Here is a 25,172-nt window from a genome sequence, read left to right on the forward strand (position 1 = left end):
AGATTTTCGGGTCATTCCGGTACGTAGAACTGGCTGTCGTGGGAATGTTTTTGTAGTCGTCTAGCCTGCTGTAGTCATTGTGTTTAAAACAATAAGCTTATTTCTATTTTTGTGGGCGACAATATCGAAACGATTTCATTATAATTAAGTAGCTGACTACTGCATTTGTAGTCGTGTAGCCGTGTGTTTAAAGCATCAATCGATTTTTTTCCGTATCAAAAACTTTTATTGCGAGGTATTATTTGAAAAATGGAAATGTTTTTCAAATATTTCCCAGGAATGGAAAAAAACTGCGAAATTAGGAACCCTAGTAGTGATATTCAGGGTTGTCATAAAATCCAATCATTGTCGGAATCGGTTTTGAAAACGACAGAAAAAGTACGTTGGTCTCGTGAAATCGAAAGTTATCGGTTTTATATTAAATCTAGAATTCAATTCTTAATTGATTAAATAAACTACTAAATTTGGATCGACATGGGTCCAAATTCTAAATTCCGCAGAATTTAGAAAATTGTTCACAAAAAAAAAATCGGGATCACAATAAAAGTTTCATTAAAAAATATATGTACATATTACATTTTACAAATACTAAGACTTGAAGGGTATATGTAAAAGATTCGGCTCTGCCTAACATAGCACTCTGAAATTTTTTGGTTTTTTTAATAAAAAAATTAATAAACTGAAACTTGTTTCAAACAATTTCTGACATGATTTTATTTCTAAATGCTGCAAGATTTCAGTTCACTTTTTCATATGGCGGACTTTAGTTCTATTCTATCTAAATTATATAAATTATTTCGTTAATTAGAAAACAACAGGCTACAAAAGTCTACAACAGTTGAGTAGTATTAATTTGTCTTCAAATTAATTTCATAAAAATTAACGAAAATTAAAATTTCGACATACATGTATATACCCACTAATGCGTGTTTTTAGATCCTTTAAAAACACCATATTCATTGTCAGCGATGTCATGATGATGACTTCAACATTGTTTCATCAGTACAATGAAATCTTTTTTAATACCTGTCATTTTTTCAAGAGTAAACAAAACATACCTGCAACAAAAGAAGAAGAAATTATTTATTACTTATAAATAGATCTGTGTATCAATATGTATAAAAAAAATTTATTTGCAAATAAACAAAAGTATATCTCTAAACTAGTTTGTACTGTTGGTATATGTAGGGATGAAATAATATGTCGTAAAATTCCAAATGTTCCAAAAATTTTATTTTTTAAAATGAGAAAAAAATCTTATCAACGAAAAAATAAACAAGCAAAATGCTCAGCGGATTTTTTTTGGAAATATTCAACCAAAAATTATCCAAAAACTATATCAAAAAATCAAGGTAGCATTGTTTTTATCGTATCTCAGCCATTTTATGGACAGACTTTGCTGATCATTTTGATTAATACTAAAATTATCGAACGTATATATGTACTTAGTTTAAGATCTGTCAGATATCTGGCTTTCGAAAAGTTGGTTCCAACCAACATAACGGACATCGTTATATCTGCTTCCCTATCTAACATAACCCAGTTCAACAAAAACGCAATTTAGCATATGGGACACTACGGACATGTCGGTACTACCCTTCACCAAATTATACTTTAAAATAGAAATTTTAATATTTTTTTTTTTGAAATTTTTTTAATTTTTTTTTTTTAATTTTATTTTTTTAATTTTTGAATGGAAAAAAATGTTATAAAAAAAAAAAAATTTTTGTGAAAGAAATCGTATTAAAATTTTTTTCCCCGATTTTGACCCATTTTAGGTCCGACTTACTATTGTGGCATTATATACATACGTCATTGCAAAAATCTTTGCAGTATCTATCTTTATATATCCGCCTATATTAATGACTTAGTAATCCAGATATAAGTAGATCAAAAATCGAGGTCCTGGTTTTTTCCATATATCTCAGCCATTTGTGAGCCGATTTTAAATATCAACTGAACCGGGTCTATTGCGAATATATATTGATGTATGAATAATGTATGTAAGGCTACGGAAAGTTGATTTCAACATACAGATGGACATGACTATATCGACTCTGATATCTATAACGATCCAGAATTTATATACTTTATGAGGTCGCAAATGAAAAATTTAGAAATTTCACGGAAGTCAAAGTCAAACAGTTAAAATTTGGAAAATTCATAATAAAACAAGTAACAAAGCGAGATATCATAAATAAAACTTCAAATGTAAAAGACAAGAGTAAATATTATTAAGTGACAAATATTATGAAAAAACCTGCGAGTATTTTACATTGTCTATTTCTCATTTTAGTTCAGTGTTCCAAACACTAATCAAGCTATTTTTTGTTTTTAATTTGAATACGAAAGCCCAATTATCTATTCATATATTGTATATAATTGATAGGTACATATTTCAGTTAAATTTTGTTTAAAGAAATGTTTACTAAAATTTAATTACAATGGAACTTAAGCAATCTGCAACGAGATTAAATCCACGGTTTACAAATTCACTTGTTGTCATGTTATACAGCATGCAGCACCATTGAATGGTGGGAAAACTTTGAAGCACAAATGTACTTTGTAAAACATATTTAGTTGCTACTTTTAAAATGAATTTTTAATTTTAATAACCCCATCTTCATAAACTGCATACACACACTGAGAATAATTTTAGTTTGTGAAAATATGGCTAACATTTTTTGAAAATATGACTGCTCAAATGTACGTAAATATTGAAAACAACTAAGGACTGAGATCGAAAAAACCTTAACACATGTTTTTCATTTAAACTTTTAACCCAAGTATTATTTGCTCTCAACACATCCGGTAGAAAAGCAGTCCGGTTAGCTCAGTACATGGACTATTTGGTAAAGTCAATGCAAGTTCAACTCTGCTAAAAATTTAGAAGCCAACGATAGAGCACGAAAATTTAAGTCAAATTTTATACAAAAAATATGACGAAACGTACGTATTGAAAATGTTTCTCAGCTTCCGGGTCAATATTTTTATGTTGCTAATGCTCGAGCAAATGTTGTACAAAAGTTTAGGACACAAAAGCACCATATCAACGAAAAAGGTTAACGAACATGTAGTATTCCTGGCAACATTTTGCTGATAATATATCAAAACGTCAAGCAGTTATAGTTGTTAAATGTTAGCAACATTGTTGCTGAATTCAATTTTTCTCCGCAACACGTTGTTGTCAGCCTGCTTACATATACATGACGTTTTATTGTTATTTTACGCCAGCAAAATTCACTGCTGTAAAATATTTTGATAGCAACATGTTTCTAGATCACCAATGTTTTATAAAAAGTATTTCAGCAACATGTTGCTAACAGTCTTCTTACATATACATGACGTTTTATTGTTATTTTACACCAGCAAAAGTGCCTGCTGTAAAAATTTTTGTTAGCAACATGTTGCTAGAACACTAATGTTTTATAAAAAGTATTTTTAAGTTTTCTGGTGTATAAAAAGTGTAATGTGAACATTATCAACATGTTGCTGAAGGCAAAAGTCTTTGCTTTAAGAATATTTGTTTAGCAACATGTTGCTAGAACACTAATACTGTATTAAAAGTAATTTGATATGTTTCTAAGCTAGAAAATGTTCTGTAAATTAATTCAAACACAAGCAACATGTTGCCAAAAGTAATTTATTGTCTCTCTAATCATGTTTAACTATTTCTTTTAACCAATGTTTTATAAAAAGTATGTTTTAACCCTTAAATGCATGATTTTTACTTTTATTTTTCTATAAAGTATCAAATATTTAGTTGAATTTTATTTATTATATTTCATTTAGCTTTAGTTTGATTTAGAATTTCGTTAGCTGAAACTTTTCGTACTCCATTTGATTTTTCTGAATTAGTATCAAGCTTATATTCTTCTAAAATTAAGTGGACCTGGAATGTAGACAATTGGCAACAATATGCATTAAAGGATAAAGTTTTCTGGTACATAAAAAGTGTAATGTAAATATTAGCAACATGTTGCTGAAGACAAAGTCTTTGCTTTAAATTATTTTCTTAGCAACATGTTGCTAGAACACTAATTCTGATTAAAAATAATTTTAAAAATTTCTAAGCTATATGCAATATGCATTTGTGGCAAAAGAAGCCAAATATTTGTTACAAAGGGCTCTATAAATACCGAAATTAACATCAAGGAATGCTTACAAAAGAGGATGCTTCCATTTATACGACTTCTTAATGTTTCCACTTATTTTTGGCCTGATTTGGCATCCTGTCAAGAACAATAATGTGGTATTTGTACCAAGAGAGGCAAATCCTCAAAACTGCCTGCTGCTAAGGCCAGTGGAGAAATATTGGGCTCTTGTTAAAAGAAAATTGAAGAGCACAAAAAAGGTGTCCAAAAGTGTGGTAGATTTTAAACGGAGATCGACTACCTGCTCGAACAACATGACAGAAAGCTCTATAAAAACTTTATTAAAAACCACTATTGATTAGAACTATAAAAATAATATTTTTTGTAAATTGTAATAATAATTTCAATAATAATTTTCAATCAAAAATAAAAAATCAAACCTGTAAGTTTAGTGGTTTCATTTTTATTAACATTTATGTATGTTAAGATTTTTTCGATCTCATTCCTTATAAACTACAGTAGAAAATTTAACTAAAGTTATATTTTGTATATAAAGATACGGAAATATACAGTGGTGGTCAAAACATATGCAACCAGCAGCAGAATTTTACAAAAGTGGTTTAAACTAGTTTCAGATGTAAACAAAAATATTCATTTGCTTATAATATTTTTTAATTAATGCTTTAAAAATAAGAATATGAAATTTAGTTCAGAATTTTTTGCATTGAAAAGAAAAAAAATTTAAAAAACTACGTATGGGTTGATATTTCATTGGCCAAAACATATGCAACTAATTGCTTCTAAAACATTTCTGTCTATAAAACTTAATACTTCGTGGCAAATCCTATATTTTCAATGACGGCCTTACATCGGCAAAGCAGTAAAGCTGTCAAATTGGCAATAAAATTTGCAGGCATAGCCTTCCAAGCATCTACCAATCCTTGAAACATAATATCTGAATTAGTGCAATTTTCGGGATCGATTCTTTGATTAACGATTTCCCAAAGGTTCTCAATGGGGTTTAGATCTGGTAATTGTGGTGGCCATTCCATTACCGAAACTCTTACTTGTGCTAACCACGATTTAACAACATGTGAAGAGTGCTTGGGGTCGTTATCGTACTGAATAACTCATCGAAGAGGCATATTATTCGCAGAATTTGGAAGCATTACTCTTTCCAAGATGCCTCTATAGATAAATCCATCCATTATTTCATTAATTTTGATCGATGGGCCAACTCCAGCAGCAGAAAAACAGTCCCCGTACCATTACATTGCATCCTGCATGTTCACTGTCTTTTTGCAGTATCGCGCTTGAAGCCGCGTGTTAACTGGTCGTCTTACGTAACAAATAAAATCACTTCCGATGATATTAAATTCGGATTCGTCGCTAAATATGACAATTTAAATGCTCCATAGCTGACCATAACTGACCAATTTAAATGCTCCATAGCAAACTTCTAACGTTTCTTTTGATTACATTTAGATATAAGCGGTTTTTTGCGAGTAGGGAAAACGTCGGTGAAACATGCAGGATGCAATGTAATGGTACGGGGACTGTTTTTCTGCTGCTGGAGTTGGCCCATCGATCAAAATTAATGAAATAATGGATGGATTTATCTATAGAGGCATCTTGGAAAGAGTAATGCTTCCAAATTCTGCGAATAATATGCCTCTTCGATGAGTTATTCAGTACGATAACGACCCCAAGCACTCTTCACATGTTGTTAAATCGTGGTTAGCACAAGTAAGAGTTTCGGTAATGGAATGGCCACCACAATTACCAGATCTAAACCCCATTGAGAACCTTTGGGAAATCGTTAATCAAAGAATCGATCCCGAAAATTGCACTAATTCAGATATTATGTTTCAAGGATTGGTAGATGCTTAGAAGGCTATTCCTGCAAATTTTATTGCCAATTTGACAGCTTTACTGCTTTGCCGATGTAAGGCCGTCATTGAAAATATAGGATTTGCCACCAAATATTAAGTTTGATAGACATAAATGTTTTCGAAGCAATTAGTTGCATATGTTTTGGCCAGTGAAATTTCAACCCATACGTTGTTTTTTTAATTTTTTTTCTTTTCAATGCAAAAAATTCTGAATTAAATTTCATATTCTTATTTTTAAAGCATTAATAAAAAAATATTATAAGCAAATGAATAGTTTTGTTTACCTTTAAAACTAATTTAAACAACTTTTGTAAAATTCTGTTGCTAGTTGCATATGTTTTGACCACCACTGTATAAGCAAATATTATGTAAACATGGAAAATATGTGTACATATTACTGAACTTTAAACAAGGACGAAGAGGTATGTTGTACGTCAAAATCGGTCCATAATTGGACTAGGTCACATTCGGAACTATTTTGGCTCATTTTTACTTTACGAATAAGACTAAAAAAAAGTCTTTTCGAGCATTAATTTCGAAATTGGATATTGAAAGTAGTTTTCATTGTTGAGCAATATTATATCAATTAAATTACCATTAATTTTTACAAAATTATATAAAACTGTGGTAAAAAAAAAGAATAAAAATTTATTTTTATTTTCTGAAAAGTAATTTTGACACTATTGGTCTAATTTTCGCACAATTTAGACGTCAATCTGGCAATAAATATAAGTGTTAAAATACCATCACTAATCACAATATTATGACAATGATGCCTTGATCATAGTACTACTGGTGTTTATAATAAAAAGATTTTAAATTATCTTACACATTGATTTATTGAATTTATTTTTTTTTCACAAAATTTCGTTGTTTTTCATAAATACTTTTTTGTATCAGCTATTAAGGTGAAGTGTATTTTAAATTTCAATTTATCTGTTTTTTTTTTTTTTTTGGTTTTTATTATTTTATTAAAAATGCTGAATTTCAAAATAAAATACATATGTATGTATGCATGCATGTAGTATGTATTAGTATAGTAATACTCTAGAAAGCAAGTATTTAAATATTTTAACACATTCTTTTTTATTTAATTTTATTCTTAAAGTTATGGACTTGGTGTGCTTTTAGAATATTTAATTTTCTAATTTGTAGATATTCAACATTGAGACAAGTAAAAGTAAGACACTTTTGAATTTATACAAAATTTCACTTTTTTTATACCTACATATTTGTTGTTGGACAAATAGCTACTTAAAAATTAACATTTTAAGAAAAATGTTCCAAAAAGAATAACAAAAATAAAAATATTAGTGTGTAATAAAAGTAAATACACTTTCATTTTGAATAGATACTATGTATTTATGCTCGAGTGTTTAGTATATGGAATTTGTTAATGAAATTCATAGAGTTAAAGTCATTTAAAAAAAAAGAAATTGTTGCAAGTTCTTAAAATCTATGTAAACTTTAAAAAGCCAATGAATGAATTGAGTGCGCGCGGACAATATTGGAAACATTTTGCACTAACTTTAAATTTAAAAACATCTTGTTTGTTTTAAAAACTAAGTTATTATTTGTAAAAGAACGTTAATATTCAAATATGTTGCAGTAGTTGAATGTAAGTAGGTAGTGTAGTGTAGTGTAATGTAAGGTTATTTAGGCGCTTCCAAGGCGATTTTAAAAAACATGCACTAGATCAGAAATATTTATATGTTCACGTGCATACATTAATTCATTCATTCATTCATATATACACAGATAGTATATATGGAATATGTTGTAGGTATATTTCTTTAACATACTATATGTATGTAGCACAACCTCTATCATCAAATACTTAATCGTCATTGCCGATGAACGAAAAAGAGAAAATAAAAACAAGTATACGGTTGAGTTCAATACGTTCAATGCGACAACTTTCACGACAGCCAAGAAACACTTTACGAACTCTAAAATATATGCACATGTTTGTTGGATTGTGGTATCTATCTCTATATATATATACATATATACAGATATTTTAAGTTTTTTTTTTTATTATTTTTTATTTATACACTCAACATATGGAACAGATACATACAAAGCTTCGACAACGACACGACCGGCTTCATGCAAAGTTTATATACAACTAAACTTAAGTCAACAACATTCAACAAAAAAAAATTAAAAAAAAAATAAAATAAACCATTCGGTTTGGGTGTATAAAGAAAGAAATGATATAAAGAAATCAAAGAAGAACAGAAAGGAAATGCATTAAAATAAGAGACTTGAGAAATAAATAATGCGGACGTTTTTTTTCTTTCGTTTTGTCTTTTGTTTAAACCAGGCACAAAGTAAGCAGCACAGAAGAACGTTAAAACTTTAAGCACAAAGATACAGATAATGAAGAAGATACAAAAATAATAGTGCTTGGAAATGGTACTTGTATAAAATACAATACAATACAATCTATCTATGGATCTTCACCTATCGATATAATCGTTAATTAGACTGCTGCAAAAAAAATTAAAAATTGTTAATAGTTACCGTAATTTTTACACTTTAAAAATTAAAATTTTTACATAAACATAACAAATTAAATAAACCTGTTAATAGTTTGCGAGATAGCAATGCTTTGCCGTTACTTTATCGGTTTCCAAGTATCGGCTTCTAAATAAGTTAGCAAAAAGCAATTGAGTGCAGTAAATTGTGTGTCAACTTCAGATAAAAGCTTGATTTATTGTTCTAAATAATTTAAAAGAATAGAAAGTAATGAAGAAAGTGAGTATTAGAGTGCCCAAAAAACCGGTTTCCGGATTAACCGATAAAGTGTGTTTTTGAAAAAACCGGTTTATTGTCTTTCCAAAAAACCGCTTAAACGGTTTCGGTTTCTGTCTTCAAAAACCGGTTAACCGGTTTATACTAAATTTTAAAATTAATATGAAAAATTAATTTGCGGTCGCTAATAGGAAATGTGTTATGAATTGTGTACTAAATCTTCGGAAATTTAACATTTTTGAATTCTTAAGACTCTATCTTTATGCAATTATTTTATATCTTTTACGAAATATTGTCAAATGCTAAAATCAATATTTTTAAAAATGGTATCAAATTGTTTCATAGTTATGTATTTTTGAATGAGCTTTAGAAAATATGTTTCATAAAACCCAGTTAACCGTCTTACTAAAACCGGTTTTTCAAAAAAAAGGAATCGGTGGAGTTTATAAAGATGAAAAAACCGGTTGACCGGTTTTCGGTTTAGGTTTTGAATATTGTGAACTCGTCTGGTATATTGGTTAAATCGGCAAAATTGAAGTAAACTAAAGATGAAGTAATGAAATTATGAATTGGAATAAAATTTGCTACATAGAAACAAGAATTTCATATCTGGAATGAAGTTCTACATAAAGTGTATGAATTTATACATACATAAGGACTTAAACCAATAAAACTGCACTTTTGATTTATTCTATTTGATTAAAATTATTATTACAATTTACAAAAAAATATTATTTTTATAGTTATGAATTTTCCGGAAACCCTTCCATTAAGGTTTTTTTGAGCTTTCTTTCACTTTGTTCGATCAGGTTGTCCAACTCCTTTTAAAATCTACCACACTTTTGGACCCCCTTTTTGTGCTCTTCAATTCGCTTTTAACAAGAGCCCAATATCTCTCCAATGGCCTTAGCTACAGGCAGTTTGGAGGATGTGCCTCTCTTGGTACAAATAACACATTATTGTTCTTTTACCACTCAAGATCTTTCTTACCATAGTGACAGGATGTCAAATCAGGCCAAAAATAAGTGGACACATTATGGAATGGAAGTATCCTTTTTTGCAAACATTTCTTGATGTAAATTTCGGTATTTATGGAGCCATTATTAGCTGACTATTATTGATATCTGTATAATTTGTAATATTCCTGATCTATATAGACAGGGGATTCGATATAGCAACGCCCAGCTGTATGTGAAAGTTAAAACTTTCCGCAGCCCCCAAATAACTTACATCATACATCAATATATCCGATATAGACCCAGTTCGGTGAACAGATTCTAATCTAAAGACTCCCATTAAATATTTATAAGATAAAGGTAGTAGATTCCAACCGTACCCATTTTTTTAAGAAAGAATCAAGGATAGGTGGCTTAAAAGACAAACATGATCCAGTATGAGTTGGAATACAGGAGGGAAACTTTATAGTACTTTTTCTATATTAAAGGACCTAGAAATAGTAAATTAAATATATGTATATGTATGTTGCTGAATGAATGAGAAACCACAAAGGTTTTCAACATACAAATTCGTAGCAGTCTAATATAAATGTATTTGAAGGTATCTGCAGAATTTTAACTAAAACAGCTGATTATTGGCTCTCTGCTGCGAAAGCATGCAGTACGAAAAGGGTTGCCATATTCAAATATTTTGATCTTTAGAGAACAATTAAAATTAATGTGAAAATTGTCAGTTGCGATAATTGAATGTTTAAAAGTAGTTTAAAATTATGTTCAACAATTTGTTTAAGCTTTATCTTTTTGTTTAAGCTTTATAATTTTTGAGTATAAGCCATATGGCAACCCTAAATTTTAATTTGTATATTTGGACATGCTTGTAGGTGCAACTGCTCTACTAATAAACATTGCCAATATGTATTTTAAAGAAGATAGAAATGCAAACATTAAAGGGATTATTTGCATGTTGTCACATTAAACAAAAATTAACACTTTAAAAACGAAAATTTGTTAAGAATTTATTATATGTACATTGGGTGTATGCGGGATTTTTTCAAATTTTTAACTTTTATTTTGAAACATTTGTGGAATATAAATTTATTTAAACTATTGACCGTTATTAGCGATGACCAAAAAAACTGCTCATATTATAAGGCCAAGAACGAATCAAGCCAATTTCGGATACTCTGTTCCAAAGTAAAGCGTATCCCAGATAGAACGTTATGCTTCGATCGAAATAAATAGTAGTCGGGCGGGGCAAGGTCTAGACTACAAAGCTTCCCAACCACTTCATTCTAAATAGTTTTTAAAAGGTATTGCATCATGTGGGCGAGTGTTTTCATGATGGAATATTACGATTTCTTGTCTGGCCGCATATTCTCGGCGCTTTTCGACAAAAGCTCGCGTCAAACGAATCAGTTGAGTTCGGTACAGGTTCCATGTGATGGTCTAGCCAGATTTCAGCAGCTCATAATAGATGAGATCCTTTTGCTCCCACCAAATAAGGAGCATTAACTTCGCGCCATGGATATTGGCTTTGGTGTCGATTAGGCTTCACGCTTGGGGTTATCGTAAGGATCCATTTTTCATTGCAAGAAATAATTTTTTACAAAAAAATATTTCTATTATTATTTTTAAAAATATATATAAAGTAATTTATTTATCTTTATAATACGTTTTAAAAATGTAGTATTTCTACTACTTTTTTAAAAAATTACATTTTAATAATTTAACAGTTTTACACAATTTAAATAGATTTTTGTAAAGAAAATACTGATTTAATCTCATTTTAAAAAAAAGAGTTCTTCTACTACTATTTTCAAATAGGCATTACAATAAAATGTTCATAATAATAATGATTAATTTAAAGGGATGTCAGCGGTTCCAATGTTTTTTTAATAACTTGATTTTGCAAAAAGGCAGCATTTCTACTGCTAATTTAAAAAGTTTATTCTAAGAAAGTTTTCTTGATAATTGAACGATTTTATTAAATTCAAACAAATTTATGAAATTTTTAAAAATTTTTTCTAAATAAATTTACTTTTTAAAATGGAGCTATTTCTACAACTTTTTTAATTGAACAATTTTACAAATCTCAAACTGATTAATGATGACTGATGACTTAATTAATTTTTAAAATTTGTCTGCTCGTCTCTAAATTAAACAAACGTTTTCATGCAAAATTTATTTTGACATAACCGAAACTATGAATTTTATAGACTAACAGATTTGTTCTTAATAGGTTATTTGTAATTTCTCTTTTATTCAAAATGTACGGCTTCCCGTGAATTCTTTTATTTTTAGGTACTTGCTCGTTTTTCAATGTTTTTCAGAATTCTGTGTGTGTTTTTTGGTCATTAGGTTGATAGTAGGAGGGTTAAGCTGATTACTTACGGAGAATAAGGAAAACGAAACTAATTACAAAAATAAATAATAAAAAATATAAAAAAAAAAACATTACAATTAGTTCTCAACAAAATTGATTTTAATTTCAATATAGGCCGATTGGCAAAAAGAACACCATAACTTAAAATTAGCGAATTTTAAACTGAGAGATACAAAAATGGAATTTTCACATTTTTAAATATGTAATTTAAATAAAATGTCTTTTGTTTTTTTTTTGTAATAGAGTTTGAAACAAAATAGATTATTTTATAAAGGTCTAATTCTAATTTTTATACTTCTAAAGTTAGTTCAGATATACACATCTGCTCAAAATAATAGATACACCTAATTGGAAAAAATTTAAATGGCGGTAACATTGAAAATTTCCTCGCAAGCGTTAAGAATACATCATATTATTAAAATTTCTATCTGGCAATGTCATGTCAGTCAAAAATCTGGCAACTATTTGCTTTCATGTTGATTTTTAAAAACGAATTTATTTGAATTACAAAAAATTATTTGCTCATAAAAATAGATACACATCAGTAAATTTGTAATTTGTTTATATACAATTTTTTTTTTGTGCAATTTTTTGTTCCTATTTACGTGAAACAGTAAGTATAATTTAAATTTTAGCAACAATTTTATAAAAAATAGGACTCTTTTGAAGAAAATGGGACGAAATCATCATTGTACCGAAGATGAGAAAAAAATTGTTCAAACGATGAGAAATCAAGGAAAATCATTACGGGAAATAGCAAAGAGCATAGGAAGATCTTTACATTTTGTCCAAAATGCTTTATCTAAAAAACAAAAAAGAGAAACTCGCGGTAGACCACAGAATACCAGTCCAGAAACAGATAGGCGGATCGTCCTTATGGTTAAAAAAGACCCTTTCATATCATCGAAAGCTATTTCTGCGGAGCTATGTAACGAAATCAGTCCACAAACAGTTCGTCGTCGTCTTTTACAAGCTTAATTGCCTTGAAGAATTGCCAGAAAAGTGCCACTAATGCGCCAAAAAAATATCAAGACAAGATTAGAATTTGCTAAAGAGCACTTACAATGGTCCGGGTGTGAAGGCGAAAAAAAATGGAGAAATATTTTATGGAGCGACGAAACAAAAATAAATTTGTTTGGAAACGACTGCCAAAGAAATGTACGCCGACCAAAAGGAAAAGAATTCCACGTTAAATTTACAAAAAAGACGGTAAAACATGGCGGGGGAAACATAATGGTTTGGGGTTGCTTTTCATGGAATGCTGTTGGTCCGATATTCCGAATAGAAGATACCATGAATGCTAGTGGGTATAGAGACATATTGGAAAACGTAATGCTTCCATATGCATCGGAAAATATGCCATTAATATGGACATTCCAGCAGGACAACGACCCAAAACATAGTTCAAGATTAGTTAAAAACTGGTTCTTGGAGAATAACGTACCTGTTTTAAGCTGGCCCAGCCAATCCCCTGATTTAAACCCAATAGAAAACTTGTGGAGTGAATTAAAGATAAGGCTTTCGAAGGAAGTTTTCAAAAATAAAGACGATTTATGGGAGAAAACGCAAAAAATATGGTACGAGATTCCATTGGAGAAGTGTCAGAACTTGATATCCAGTATGCCCAGAAGAGTCGAGAAAGTTTTACAAAACAAAGGTGGATATACTGGATACTAGCTTTACTTTAATAATAAACTAATTTTTTTAAGATAAAATTTATTAGCTTTTGTTTAATAAGAATTTTTAAAAATGTATCTATTATTATGAGCACCAAATTTTTCGAAATTTAAGAAATTTAATTTACTTTATAATATTTATTATTAATTATGAAATATTTTGTTTTTGTTTTTTACTCTCCTTTTAACTATAAATAAAAATCGACTGAATTTTTTTTATAATTTTACAATATACAATTATTTTTTTTCGTTTTTAAAAAATAAATTTTGGTGTATCTATTATTTTGAGCAGATGTGTATATTTTAGACGTATTTTTATACCCTTCACCTTCGTGAGAAGAAATAAATTTTCTGAAGACCCCAGATATCTTAGGGATCCAAATCTTCAATAATTCTGTCAGACATGCATTCGAGAAGTTTCCTATTTAAAATCAGCAAAATCGGTCCATGAATGAAATGGCTGAGATATGGGTAAATAACCAGGACAACCTCGATTTTTTTACCTATTTTTGACCTATATCTGTATTACCAAGTCATTAATATAGCAGTGATGTTCAAAAATAAAAATGAAGATGTATTGGTGAGAGAGCTACCCAGCAAACATAATGTCTAACACTTAAAATAATAACAAAATGAAGAAAGTTTAGATTTAGAATTTTTGTCAAATAAAACCAATTTATTAAATGAATGTAATTTAAATTTTAATGAAATCAAAAAAAATATACATTGTAAGTCCGAAATTCTCTTAAATTTTGTATTTATTTTTGACTTTGTTTTCTTGTGTTCAATTGTAATTGAAACGCGTGTGTATGCTATGCTTCGAACAAAAACAACCAACAACAATACTTAATAAATTTCTGAAAAAAATTACGATATTCCCCCACATGAGTTTTCTTCGCATGCTCAGCGATGAATTAACAAAAGTCATTAAAAGAGCATAACAATTGTTGTATGGCGTGAATATCACTGTAATATAGACAATATGGATATCTAATGATAGATATTTCAAAGACCTTTTTTTCACCAAAAAAAAAAAACTTAAAAAACAAACAAACATTTTTAAAATTTAAAAAAAAAATTAAATTTAAAAAATTTTAAAATAACAATTCTATTTTTCCAAAAAATGAAAAAAAACAACTTTGGAAAAAAAAATTTTGTTTACCTAAAAATACTTAAAATTTTTATTTTGAAGTATAATTTGATGAAGGTTATATAAGATTCGGCATAGCCAAATATAGCTCTCTCACTTGTTTGTATTTAAATTCAATTATCAAGCCTCTGATCCAGTGATTAACAGTGCTCTGTTGATTGTTGAGCAATGTTAAAAAATTAGGTTTTTGTCAGCGCTAGTTAAATACGATGATTTTATCTTCACATACATACAAATGATTTTCATCAAAAATTATTTTCAATCTTTATCTTATCCAAAGTGTACTTTAAGACTTAAAGTACACTTTGGCGAAGTGTGTATACGATTAGGTAAATCCGAATATACATAGCTCTCTTACTAGTTTCAAGTTCAAATTATTTTAGAAGCTGTTAAATGAAAAAATAAATTTGCAACTCTAGTAATATATCTTTTTTTTAAATGAAAACAATAACTACAAAATTAATCATACACGCTTTCTGTATATATTTTGAAAACTCATCACAATGACGAATTTAAGGAAATTGAAAATATAAGATATGCATAGATATCTACGAAAATCCAAAAGAAAAACAAAATAAAAGCATATAAACTAAATTAGATCGATGCAAAAAAAAAAAGTATAAATAAAAAGAAATCACCAATACAGGTCACACAGCCATACATGCATACATCAATTGTATACTATGTAAAATACATACATTTTTATATAGTATATAGCTGATCAACTTTTGTTTATTGACAGAAAAAATAAAAATAAACAAAAAAAAAAATAATGAAATGCAAGAAATTCATATCTATGTATCTACGAACAAATCTACATAGTTATACGAGGGTCATGTCGGAATAAAACAACGAAACTTGTAAATCTAGTTAGAATTATTAAATTTCTAATTTGACGTTACAGAGTTGCATAATAGCAACTCTCCTCGATAATTATAGCTGTGGATCGAATAAGTAATTAGGTTCAAAAGAAAACTTATTAGAAATTCAATGTATTAGGCATACAAATACAAAGAAATCTTATTCGAAATTCAATGTAATAATCCCCTGTTGGTCTTTGTTGCAGCATACAGGAAATGATATTCAATTAATTAATTTTGAATGTATCAAAAGAGATTTCCAATAAAAATCTTCAAGAGTGCCATTTTTGCTATTATTAGGGTGATCGGCCCGGTTTTTAATAACCGGTTATAACCGGTTTTTTTGGTAAGGTCGGTTTCGGTTTTTTTAAAGCACACATTTTCCAGGAATCCCAGTTTTCTTTCGAGTACACTAAGGTCTGGTTTTATGCGGATTCAAATTTATGCGATTTTTAAAATTAATTTTTTTTTTAGAATTTTAAAAGATTTTGAAATTTCAGATGTTTTTTAAAGCTTTTAACCGTTTTTAAAATAAACCAAGTATACATCACCGATATAATAGTTATAGTTTGTTTTTTACAAAATCAAATTCTTAATATGAATCCAGATACGGAAATAGCATTAAAGATTCATCGCGGACTGACATATCTGTCAAGAGTTGCATCACCAACTTAAACATTCAAAAGTTTAATGACACAAAGTTTAATGACATATTATTTGGCAAGAAAAGAAACAATGGACATAGTGATGAAAATGATATTTTACCATATGATGACAATTTGATTATATCATCTAGTGATGAAAGTTACGTTGAACCAATTCCAAAACCATGCAGACAATTATTCAATGATTCAGATTAATCATACATATTTACAGAATTTCCTTAAAAAATGTGATATTTCATTTTTTTTTTTTGATCATTTGCTCTTTTTCTGTAATTAATGACTTAAGAATATAATTTCGTATATTTTTTTAACGTATTTTGTTTTTATTGTTTAAGTAAATTAAAAAAAATATTTTTGTTGATTTTTTTATGCGATTTTGTACTGATTTTTTAATTAAAATCTGAATTTATGCGGTTCTTCAGAATTTTGGATCGAATCATTAGTTTTTATATGGAACTAGAGTATCGTTTTATAGTATAAAACGAGACCAGAGTGTATAATGTTCAGCAATTATAATGAAAAGAGACAGATATATATTAGAGCTACCAAAGATATATTGCAGTGCTACCAAAGCTCTGAAAACATTGAACTTAATTGTACGTAAGAAAAATTCAAGAATTTTGCTCTAGGTCAAATATGACCCAAAGACCTTAAGTCCAAACAAGTTTATATATATTTTTTTTGCCAATTTGTTTTTCTAAAAACCTAGAACGTTGTTGTTGACATTTGAAATTAAATAAAATTCATAAAATATCACAAATATCAACCACTCACTTTTTGATAAATTAAATATTAATTTCAAAATGCGCCAAATTTGAGTCGAAGACCTTGTGAATCTTAAAAAAAGTAATCAAAATTGTTTTAATTACTATTATTTTAATAATTAAAACATTTGTTCATCTTATTTCTAGGCATTTTAATATTTTGCCGAAAAAACCCGGTTAACCGGTTATTATAAAAAACCGAAACCGGTTCATATTAAAATTCTATTTTTCGAAGAAACCCAAAACATATTCTATACATATTTTTATGTATTTTAATCAGTTTATATATGTTATATTCTATATATAATTGCCCAATTCACAACCGGTGTAGTATTGTTGTATCGATGTATGTTGTATAATTTTTGTTTTTGTTTTCAACGGTTCAACAATACAACGTAGTTTTTGAATTGAACAAATATCTAAAATCTTCTTCAAACTCATGACTCATGAGCACTACTTACTACATATTTTTGAATTTCCGCAATGTCAAAAACAAATTTTCACCTATGGTTTCTATGGCAAAGTTGCTTAGAATTCTTCATAGAATCATTTCCCCCTACTATTTTTTCGACCCACCCCAATATAGATGCATATGTACATACATATAGATTACATGTATAAAATAGATTCTTTAAATTTTGTAAAGTGTAAAATTTGTCAAGAAATCGTATATAAAATCCCCTTGCAATTCACAATTTGGCATACATATGTATTTTAACTATAGAAATTTCTTTTATTTAAACATTTTAAAAGACACACTTACCTGGTAGTAAGAATCAGCCATAATGACAATTGGATGATAGATTTCTTATGATAGTGTTCGTTGATAATTCACTTGTTTTTATTATTAAATTATTTCAATTACGACTTGCTCACAATTTTGCAATTCACCTTTATTCAAGATCAAACTAATTGATGAAATTTATGTATTTGAATTGAAAAAAGCAATGTTTTAACACGGTAATTCATTTAACTTCTATAATATTAAATTTATTGAATTACATATTTATTTATTTCAATCGGTAATATGTACAAAAAAAAAGCCTTTGCATTCATTTCTTTTATTTATACCTAAATACTATAAATACCCGTATTTATTTTGGATAATTTCAATTATAAATGCGACTTTAAATATGGACCTAAGATGACAGACAAATATGTCATCGCTTTGATATTAAATGGGGTGAAAAATAGAAAAATGAGAGATGGGTTGATGGAATAATTATATGTAAAACTATGCAGTTCTACACAACAACAAAAATTAAGATAAAAATATCGTTTGACGTGGCTAATTACATCAAAATATGTAAATACATATAAAAAAGATGGGATAAATATTAAAATTATTCACATTAATAGATGACTGCTATCAAAGACACAATGACAATTCAAAATGATTCCTATTTACTATTTGAAGATGTGCAGTCTAGTAATAAAATAAACATTACTAAAATATTTTAATTTTATATCCAATTGCCATTGTATAGGAATGCTCCTAAAACAATGAATAAACCAGATGCAGTGTGGAAACTTAGCTGAAGTAGCAAGAAAACAAAACAAAGTGGAAATCAGCTCTTATTTATTTTCTTATAGCACAATTTTTAGATACGAATCTTTTATGTATTTTTGATTAACAACGCTTTTAACTGTTTACTATTATTATTATTATTATGAGTACATATTTGCAAATATTTATGTTTTTACATTTTTTGTTTATGTATAATTTTCCCAAGATGTATTTTAATTTTCTATTTTCTTCTTCTTTTGTGGAATATTATTACTTGACTTTTATTTCATATTTTATACGACGTTCTTTTGTTTTCATATTTTCTTTTTCATTTCCATCCATCAATTGTTGCTTTTTTGCATATTCTATTTACGTATAAGAAAATCCACACACATCTACATTTGAACACACACAAACACACAGAGTACAATACAAAACGACCGACCAAACATCTCTTCTTTTTTTATTTTTTTGATACATGGATGTATACCATCATTATCATTGAAAGAATATAGTTCCTAAAATATTAGGAAAAACAACGTAACATGTTTTAGATATAATTTTCACACTTTTCACTATCATATGCTCAATTAACTGCACAAATAATTTTTGAAATTAATTTTTAAGCGACAGAATATCGTTTGCGATCGATCGCCCTTTGCAATTTTTAATTTCACCTTTCATTATTAGAATTGCAGATACAAAAGTTATTTTATTTTCACGTAACGCTTTTAGATTTAAAATAAATGTATAGTACTTTTTTTTGGTTATTTGCTTCAGTTAAGAACTTTATACAATTATATTTCGTTGATGAAAAAATTAAAAAATGAGAAAATAAAACGAAACAGAAACACATCAGCAAAAAATTAAGAACGAAGAAAACTGTGGAATTGCAATAAGTTGCCAGACTAAAATTCAAAAAATCTCTTTCACGGTTGCATATAAAAGGTTCAAAATAAATTGTATTATTAGGTATGTTTTACACGATATGTGAAAAGGATTATTTAATTCACAATAAGAATAAATATAAAATTATCTCATTAGTGTATAATAATTAAGAACACCAATGTGGTTGGCTTTGGCTGCAGATTCGAAACGGTTAAAATGTACCGGTAATGATTTTTAGCGGTAACGATAATTTCAGTTATTTATGTAACATTAGCTTGGTGGTAATGGTATTTGCTGTTATGTCGATAAAGTTATTTAAATTGTAACGGTAATTTCATCCTGAATTAAAGATCCCTGTAAAATTTTATATTTTTTTTCTGGTAGTTAAATAGTATTACATTTCGTCTTCGCTAAAACATTTATTCCGCATATCAAAATTTTCTAAAGTTCCATTATATAGAATCATAGTCATGTCATATCATGTAATATACCAAATGAAAAGTATTATGAAATACTATTCAATGATATGTATTGTTCATAAAATCTATTATTTATAAGAGATATTTAATATTATATATAATGACTTTAAAGTCCTACAAATCCTAATCTAAGAGAGAGCGGGCAAAAATGTTAACGTTTTTGTATTTAAGAATTAATACAAGCTGTTGTCATGCTCTTGATTTATCCCAAAGGATGTTTATTATTCGTTTCGACGCTTTGTCTTCGTTTCTTTATGATATAGGTATCGCTTAAAAAAATCTGTTGAAAATCCTTGCTAAAATGCAAACTTTCACAGAATCTCAACAAAAACATACATTTTCCGTAATACGACGTGAATGACCTTATTAATATTTTACTTTGTATATGTACTTTTTAAATAAAGAAACGTTTAAAATTATGAACTGAATTTTATTAATATATGTATATTATTTTGATGCATATATAATTATGCGGTTGGCTTCTTAGGTAACGATCCGAATGCTGAAATGACAGTACCTTTTGTTCCTGTGACGGTAGTTGTTAGAGTGGGCGGCACAACAGGTTTGACAGAAGTGGCTGGTTGATCCCATTTGGATTTTCTTTAAAATTGAATTATTTTGATATTATTTAATTACATCTTCAATATATTTATATATTAAATTAAAATGTACCTCTTTTTTGCTTCCTCCTCAACTTTGCGTGCCAATGCCGAAACCTGCTCAATCTTATCGGTATCTTTCTTTTCCTTCTGTCTTTTAACCATTTCTATTTTTTGTACGCGAGCTAATTCCTCATAGAAACTTTCTGAGCCCCATTGAAGAGGGTCATATATTTCGGGTGGATAGTTTGTGCCAAACTCATTTATGTCACAGAACTGTATAAGTTTTTCGTAGATACTAGGATTTCGAAACTCTTTACGTTGCTGGATAATACGGTTCATGTCCATATTGTTGGTTTCCATTTTCTCATACAGTTGTTGGATTTTATCAGACAATTCTGGCAACGGTTTTCCTCTTGGATCTGGCGGTAATGCAAAACTGTATTTTGCGTATTTTGCATATTTGTCAGATTTACTATGAGTGCTAACTTTTTTGGAAGGATCAAATGAATCATCATCCACAACTATAGGACTTTCGTTACGCTTTTGGGTAGCTCTCTTGAATTCTGAATTATTTCTCTGATCTTGTTCGTCATCCAAATCTGATGATAACCTTTCGTCGTCATCCTCATTGTAATCATCTTCTTCCTCTTCTTCTTCACCTTCCGCTTCATCAGAAATGATGGTGTCGTCTTGATAACTTACCAAACGTTTTACAATTTTTTTAGACTTCCTTTTCTTACTATATTTTCTTTCTTTCATATCTAATCCATCTTTTTCGCGTTTCTCTGGAGTCTGTTGTGGTGTATGCCTAGATGGAGGTATGATAACCTGCAAGATGTTAAAATTATTTAGCACTATTATTAAATATGTATTTGCTTTTCATACCTGTGACGCCTGTGAATTTTGCGAATCCGGAGATTCCTGCTGATCGTCTTCATTTTCTGAATCAGTATATTGTGCTGTTAAGCTGGCTAATGCGGAATTACTCATATTTTTTCAATATATAGACGTATAAACAATCAAAAATTTTTTTTAGAAAAATGTAAATAAATTTATGTATATTCTTCCATATGTTTTTACTTTTTGTGACGATTAGTAAACATTGTGGTAAACTGAAAACAAAAAAAATCGCATAAATCAAAAATAAAATCGGAATTTTTATCATCATAATAAAAGCTAAAACAATAAACCTCTAGTTGGATGCTAATGTATTATCTTTAACATATAAATTGCTTATCAAACAGAAAAGCCCTTTTAGGCAGATTATGAGAAAATAGGTCAGAAATTATTATTTTCGCATTTTTTAAGCGCTATATTGACGCATGTTTTTATATTCATCGCTACAATAAACATGTCATCTCTACAATAAAAAACTTTGTTTTTGTAAAGTGCTACTTGGCTGTCAAAGTATGTCTTTTGCTTTTGCGGCATCCGTTTATTGTTGCATTTGGTGAAACAAAAACCACAAGTAAATCTGACAGTTTTATATTACATCAATTGAACATAAATTAATCTGGTGTGGAACTTATACTACCTAGTTGAAGTGCCCTGGGTTTCGATTTGTTTTTATTTTCTTCATAAATATTTTTGTTGTGACGTGTTTTTGTAAATAACAATATATTTTGTGGGAAAATGTCGTCAATTTGGAGTATGGAAGAGGATGAAGGAGACCGTTTGCAAAGACGTATAGACAAGATATTGGAGACACGATTGGACACTGAAAAGGTAACAAAAATAGATATTTAATATGATCAGATTGTAGATGCTTCTGCTTTGGTAAACAAATTAATAGGATACACTCGAAGCTTTAAAGGATTCATCCAACTTTTTTGTGGAAAATAGCTTGCAAAACAGGCGCAATTTGCGTAGCCAGATAGAGAAGAGATCCGTTAGTATAAATGAGAACTTTTTAAAATCTTTCCGTGAAGTTAAATTAAGCCTCGATGCTGTTTGCAATGACTTGGATACATTGAGCAGCTCGGTGCAAGCAATGAAAAATGATTTGGAATCCTCCAAGGCCTTGACACATGACCTTATTAAGCAAACAAATGATTTGCAAGATCAACGAGATCATTTGCAAGTACATAAACAAGTTGCCGAAGCCTTTTTGGCACGGTTTCAACTAAGTGTCCCAGAGCATCAAATATTATATGGTACTTCAAAGGATTCTGCTATAAGTCCAGAGTTTTTTGACGTGTTGGACCGCGTACAGAGTATACATGCAGAATGTCGTGTTTTGATGCAATGTGGCTATCAAACAGCAGCTGAAGATATTATGGAAGAGATGACATTACATCAAGAGGGCGCATTGGAAAGACTGTACAGATGGACACAAAATCACTGCAGAAATTTGGATAACAATGAAATTGGTCCTTTAGTTGTCAGAGCAATGGGACGCTTACAAGATCGCCCCGTACTATTTAAGTAAGTATAGGATTTTTAAGGACTTTCGGAGACACTATTATCAAGTTTTTTTATATTTTAGGTACGTAATCGATGAATATGCTATTGCTCGTAGAGCTGTGCTAGTTCGTCTGTTCATTGATGCTTTGACTGAAGGAGGTCCTGGTGGTAATCCTAAGCCCATCGAAATGCATGCTCATGATCCAAAACGATACATTGGAGACATGTTTGCTTGGCTCCATCAGGCTATACCTATAGAGAAAGAAAATTCAGCTTTGCTCTTTAAATTGTGTCATAAAAATGGTTAGTAGTTTGCCCTTAAATTGTCTCAAAAATTTTAGCACATATTTCTGTAGATCTTTCAGAGCAAATGCAAAATGCTTTAGCTTATATAGCTGACGGTGTTTGTCATCCATTAAAAGTACGAGTGGAAACAATTCTCAACTCAGAGAAAGACACCATTGTGCTGTTCGCTATATCCAATCTGTTAAGGTTCTATCAACAAATAATGAAACAAGTTGTACAAGGCGGAAGTTTAGAACAGTGTCTTACGGATTTGCAAAAGTCCAGTGAAGAGATTTATCTCAATTCATTGTCGAATCAAGTGCGTACAATTTTACAGAAAAACGCTACATCAGGTACAGGTTTAGAGCCTCCGCAAAGGGATCTTGTGCCACCTTCAAGCCTTGGTCGTTTGTTGAATTTGCTGAAAGAAATACTTTCTGTGGCTACAATGGTTGATGGTCGTCAATCGGATATAACCAAGATCATATCGTGTATAATCGACCCGTTACTGCAATCAGTCCAGGAGTCGGCCTCTCATTTACCAACAGTAGATATGGCTGTGTATCTACTTAATTGTTTGTACCACATGCAAAGTACCTTGGCCGTCTACGAGTACATGGACGAACGCGTCGAACGTTTACAGGCGCAATCAGAGGCTCAAATAGATACTCTCACATCAGAGCAGGCTTCCTCCTTAGTGTCTAATTTACAATTAGGTCCAATTTATACGATTTTGCAAACAAATCAATCGAAAATTGAATCTAATCTCTTGAAGATTTTCATGAACAAAATGGAAGCGTTTCTTCAAATGCCTGATGTATTGCTGCTACCACAAATACAATTAATCATGTCCAGCTCCCATCGTACGGCCGTACAAAAGAGATCTTTTAACGTCATTGTTGCAATCTATAAGCAAATCTTCGAACGAATTCATGACCCAGAAAATGGTTTTGAACATCCAGAGTCAATATTTTCAAAAACACCTCAACAAGTGGCAAAGATATTAGCAGTTTAATTTAAAAACAAAAATCATATTTGCGGGGGGAAGTGAATTAGCCTATACATATATTTTAAAAATTGCAAAAAGTTATATCTCTGATGTGTGCATAATTGTTAAGTACTTGCAAATATAAAATATGTTTATGCATACATTTGTATATCAGTTTAGTTTCAAACTAATAACGGATGTTTAAATAAGACAAGAAAGCTGTCTTTTACTTTACTTAAGTTTACCCATTTAGTACATTGTGGATTGATATACTAAAAGATTGCCATAAAGAGAAGAAAATAAAATATAAATTAAGTAAAAAAGTATAAACTCAAAAGAATATGAAGAACTAGACAAAACAAATTGAAAGAAAAACATTTTAAATTGCTTGAGATGAAAAACGTACGCGTTCTTAATAAATAAATAGTTTTGAAAATAAAGCGTAATTATTTAATCGGAGAAATTAAAAAGTGATTGCTTAAATTTTTGTATTTTGGGGAAATTTAAATTTATTATTTACTTTAAATTATTGTTATTACTGGTACTCAAACAAAAAATTTTCAATTAATATACAAATACATTGAAGAAAGATGAGAGATTTGTTTAGTGTTGCATACATTATGTACGTGGTATGTGTGTACTTGCCACACATCAATCATTTGCAATAACAGTGTCATAACATTAAAATTTGTAATTCTCTGAACAAGTTGATTTTTTTTTTTTAAAAAATTGGCGATTTTTGTGGTGAAAATGTCATAACAAAATATTCATCAAAGGTAAGTTCTATGATTATGAAGTTAATAAATAATTAATGTACATCAAA

General features: G+C 29.3%; 3 protein-coding genes across 9 annotated transcripts in view; 1 reads left to right on the plus strand and 2 right to left on the minus strand.

Moving 5' to 3' along the window:
- The window catches only part of Pkn (serine/threonine-protein kinase N), a 65,887-nt gene extending 46,306 nt beyond the window's left edge, over positions 1 to 19,581 (minus strand). Inside the window, exons 1-3 of one of the 7 annotated variants that reach the window (XM_065513401.1) lie at positions 19,382 to 19,581; positions 17,961 to 18,173; positions 907 to 1,058 (exon numbers count right to left, since the gene is read on the minus strand). In XM_065513401.1, the coding sequence (XP_065369473.1) occupies positions 907 to 975 (69 nt within the window). In that variant the 5' untranslated portion in view covers positions 976 to 1,058; positions 17,961 to 18,173; positions 19,382 to 19,581. Of the gene's footprint in view, positions 1 to 906; positions 1,059 to 8,066; positions 8,084 to 17,960; positions 18,174 to 18,978 lie in introns of those variants that run through there. The other 6 variants (XM_065513400.1, XM_065513406.1, XM_065513405.1 and 3 more) reach the window with 6 other exon arrangements.
- Positions 19,582 to 20,480: 899 nt separating this feature from the next.
- Positions 20,481 to 21,768, minus strand: LOC135960335 (SAP30-binding protein). The gene is made up of 3 exons (XM_065511603.1): positions 21,559 to 21,768; positions 20,744 to 21,501; positions 20,481 to 20,671 (listed from the first exon to the last, which is right to left on the minus strand). The coding sequence occupies exons 1-3, from the start codon at positions 21,661 to 21,663 to the stop codon at positions 20,539 to 20,541; spliced, it is 996 nt and encodes a 331-aa protein (XP_065367675.1). The 5' UTR covers positions 21,664 to 21,768; the 3' UTR covers positions 20,481 to 20,538.
- Positions 21,769 to 22,238: 470 nt separating this feature from the next.
- Cog6 (conserved oligomeric Golgi complex subunit 6) lies at positions 22,239 to 25,172 on the plus strand. The gene is made up of 4 exons (XM_065514269.1): positions 22,239 to 22,398; positions 22,466 to 23,097; positions 23,159 to 23,379; positions 23,433 to 25,172. Exons 1-4 carry the CDS (start codon positions 22,306 to 22,308, stop codon positions 24,374 to 24,376), a joined length of 1,890 nt encoding a protein of 629 aa, XP_065370341.1. The 5' UTR covers positions 22,239 to 22,305; the 3' UTR covers positions 24,377 to 25,172.

This window comes from Calliphora vicina, chromosome 5 (genome assembly GCF_958450345.1).
Source record: "Calliphora vicina chromosome 5, idCalVici1.1, whole genome shotgun sequence".
NCBI classification, from domain to species: Eukaryota; Metazoa; Arthropoda; class Insecta; order Diptera; family Calliphoridae; genus Calliphora; species Calliphora vicina.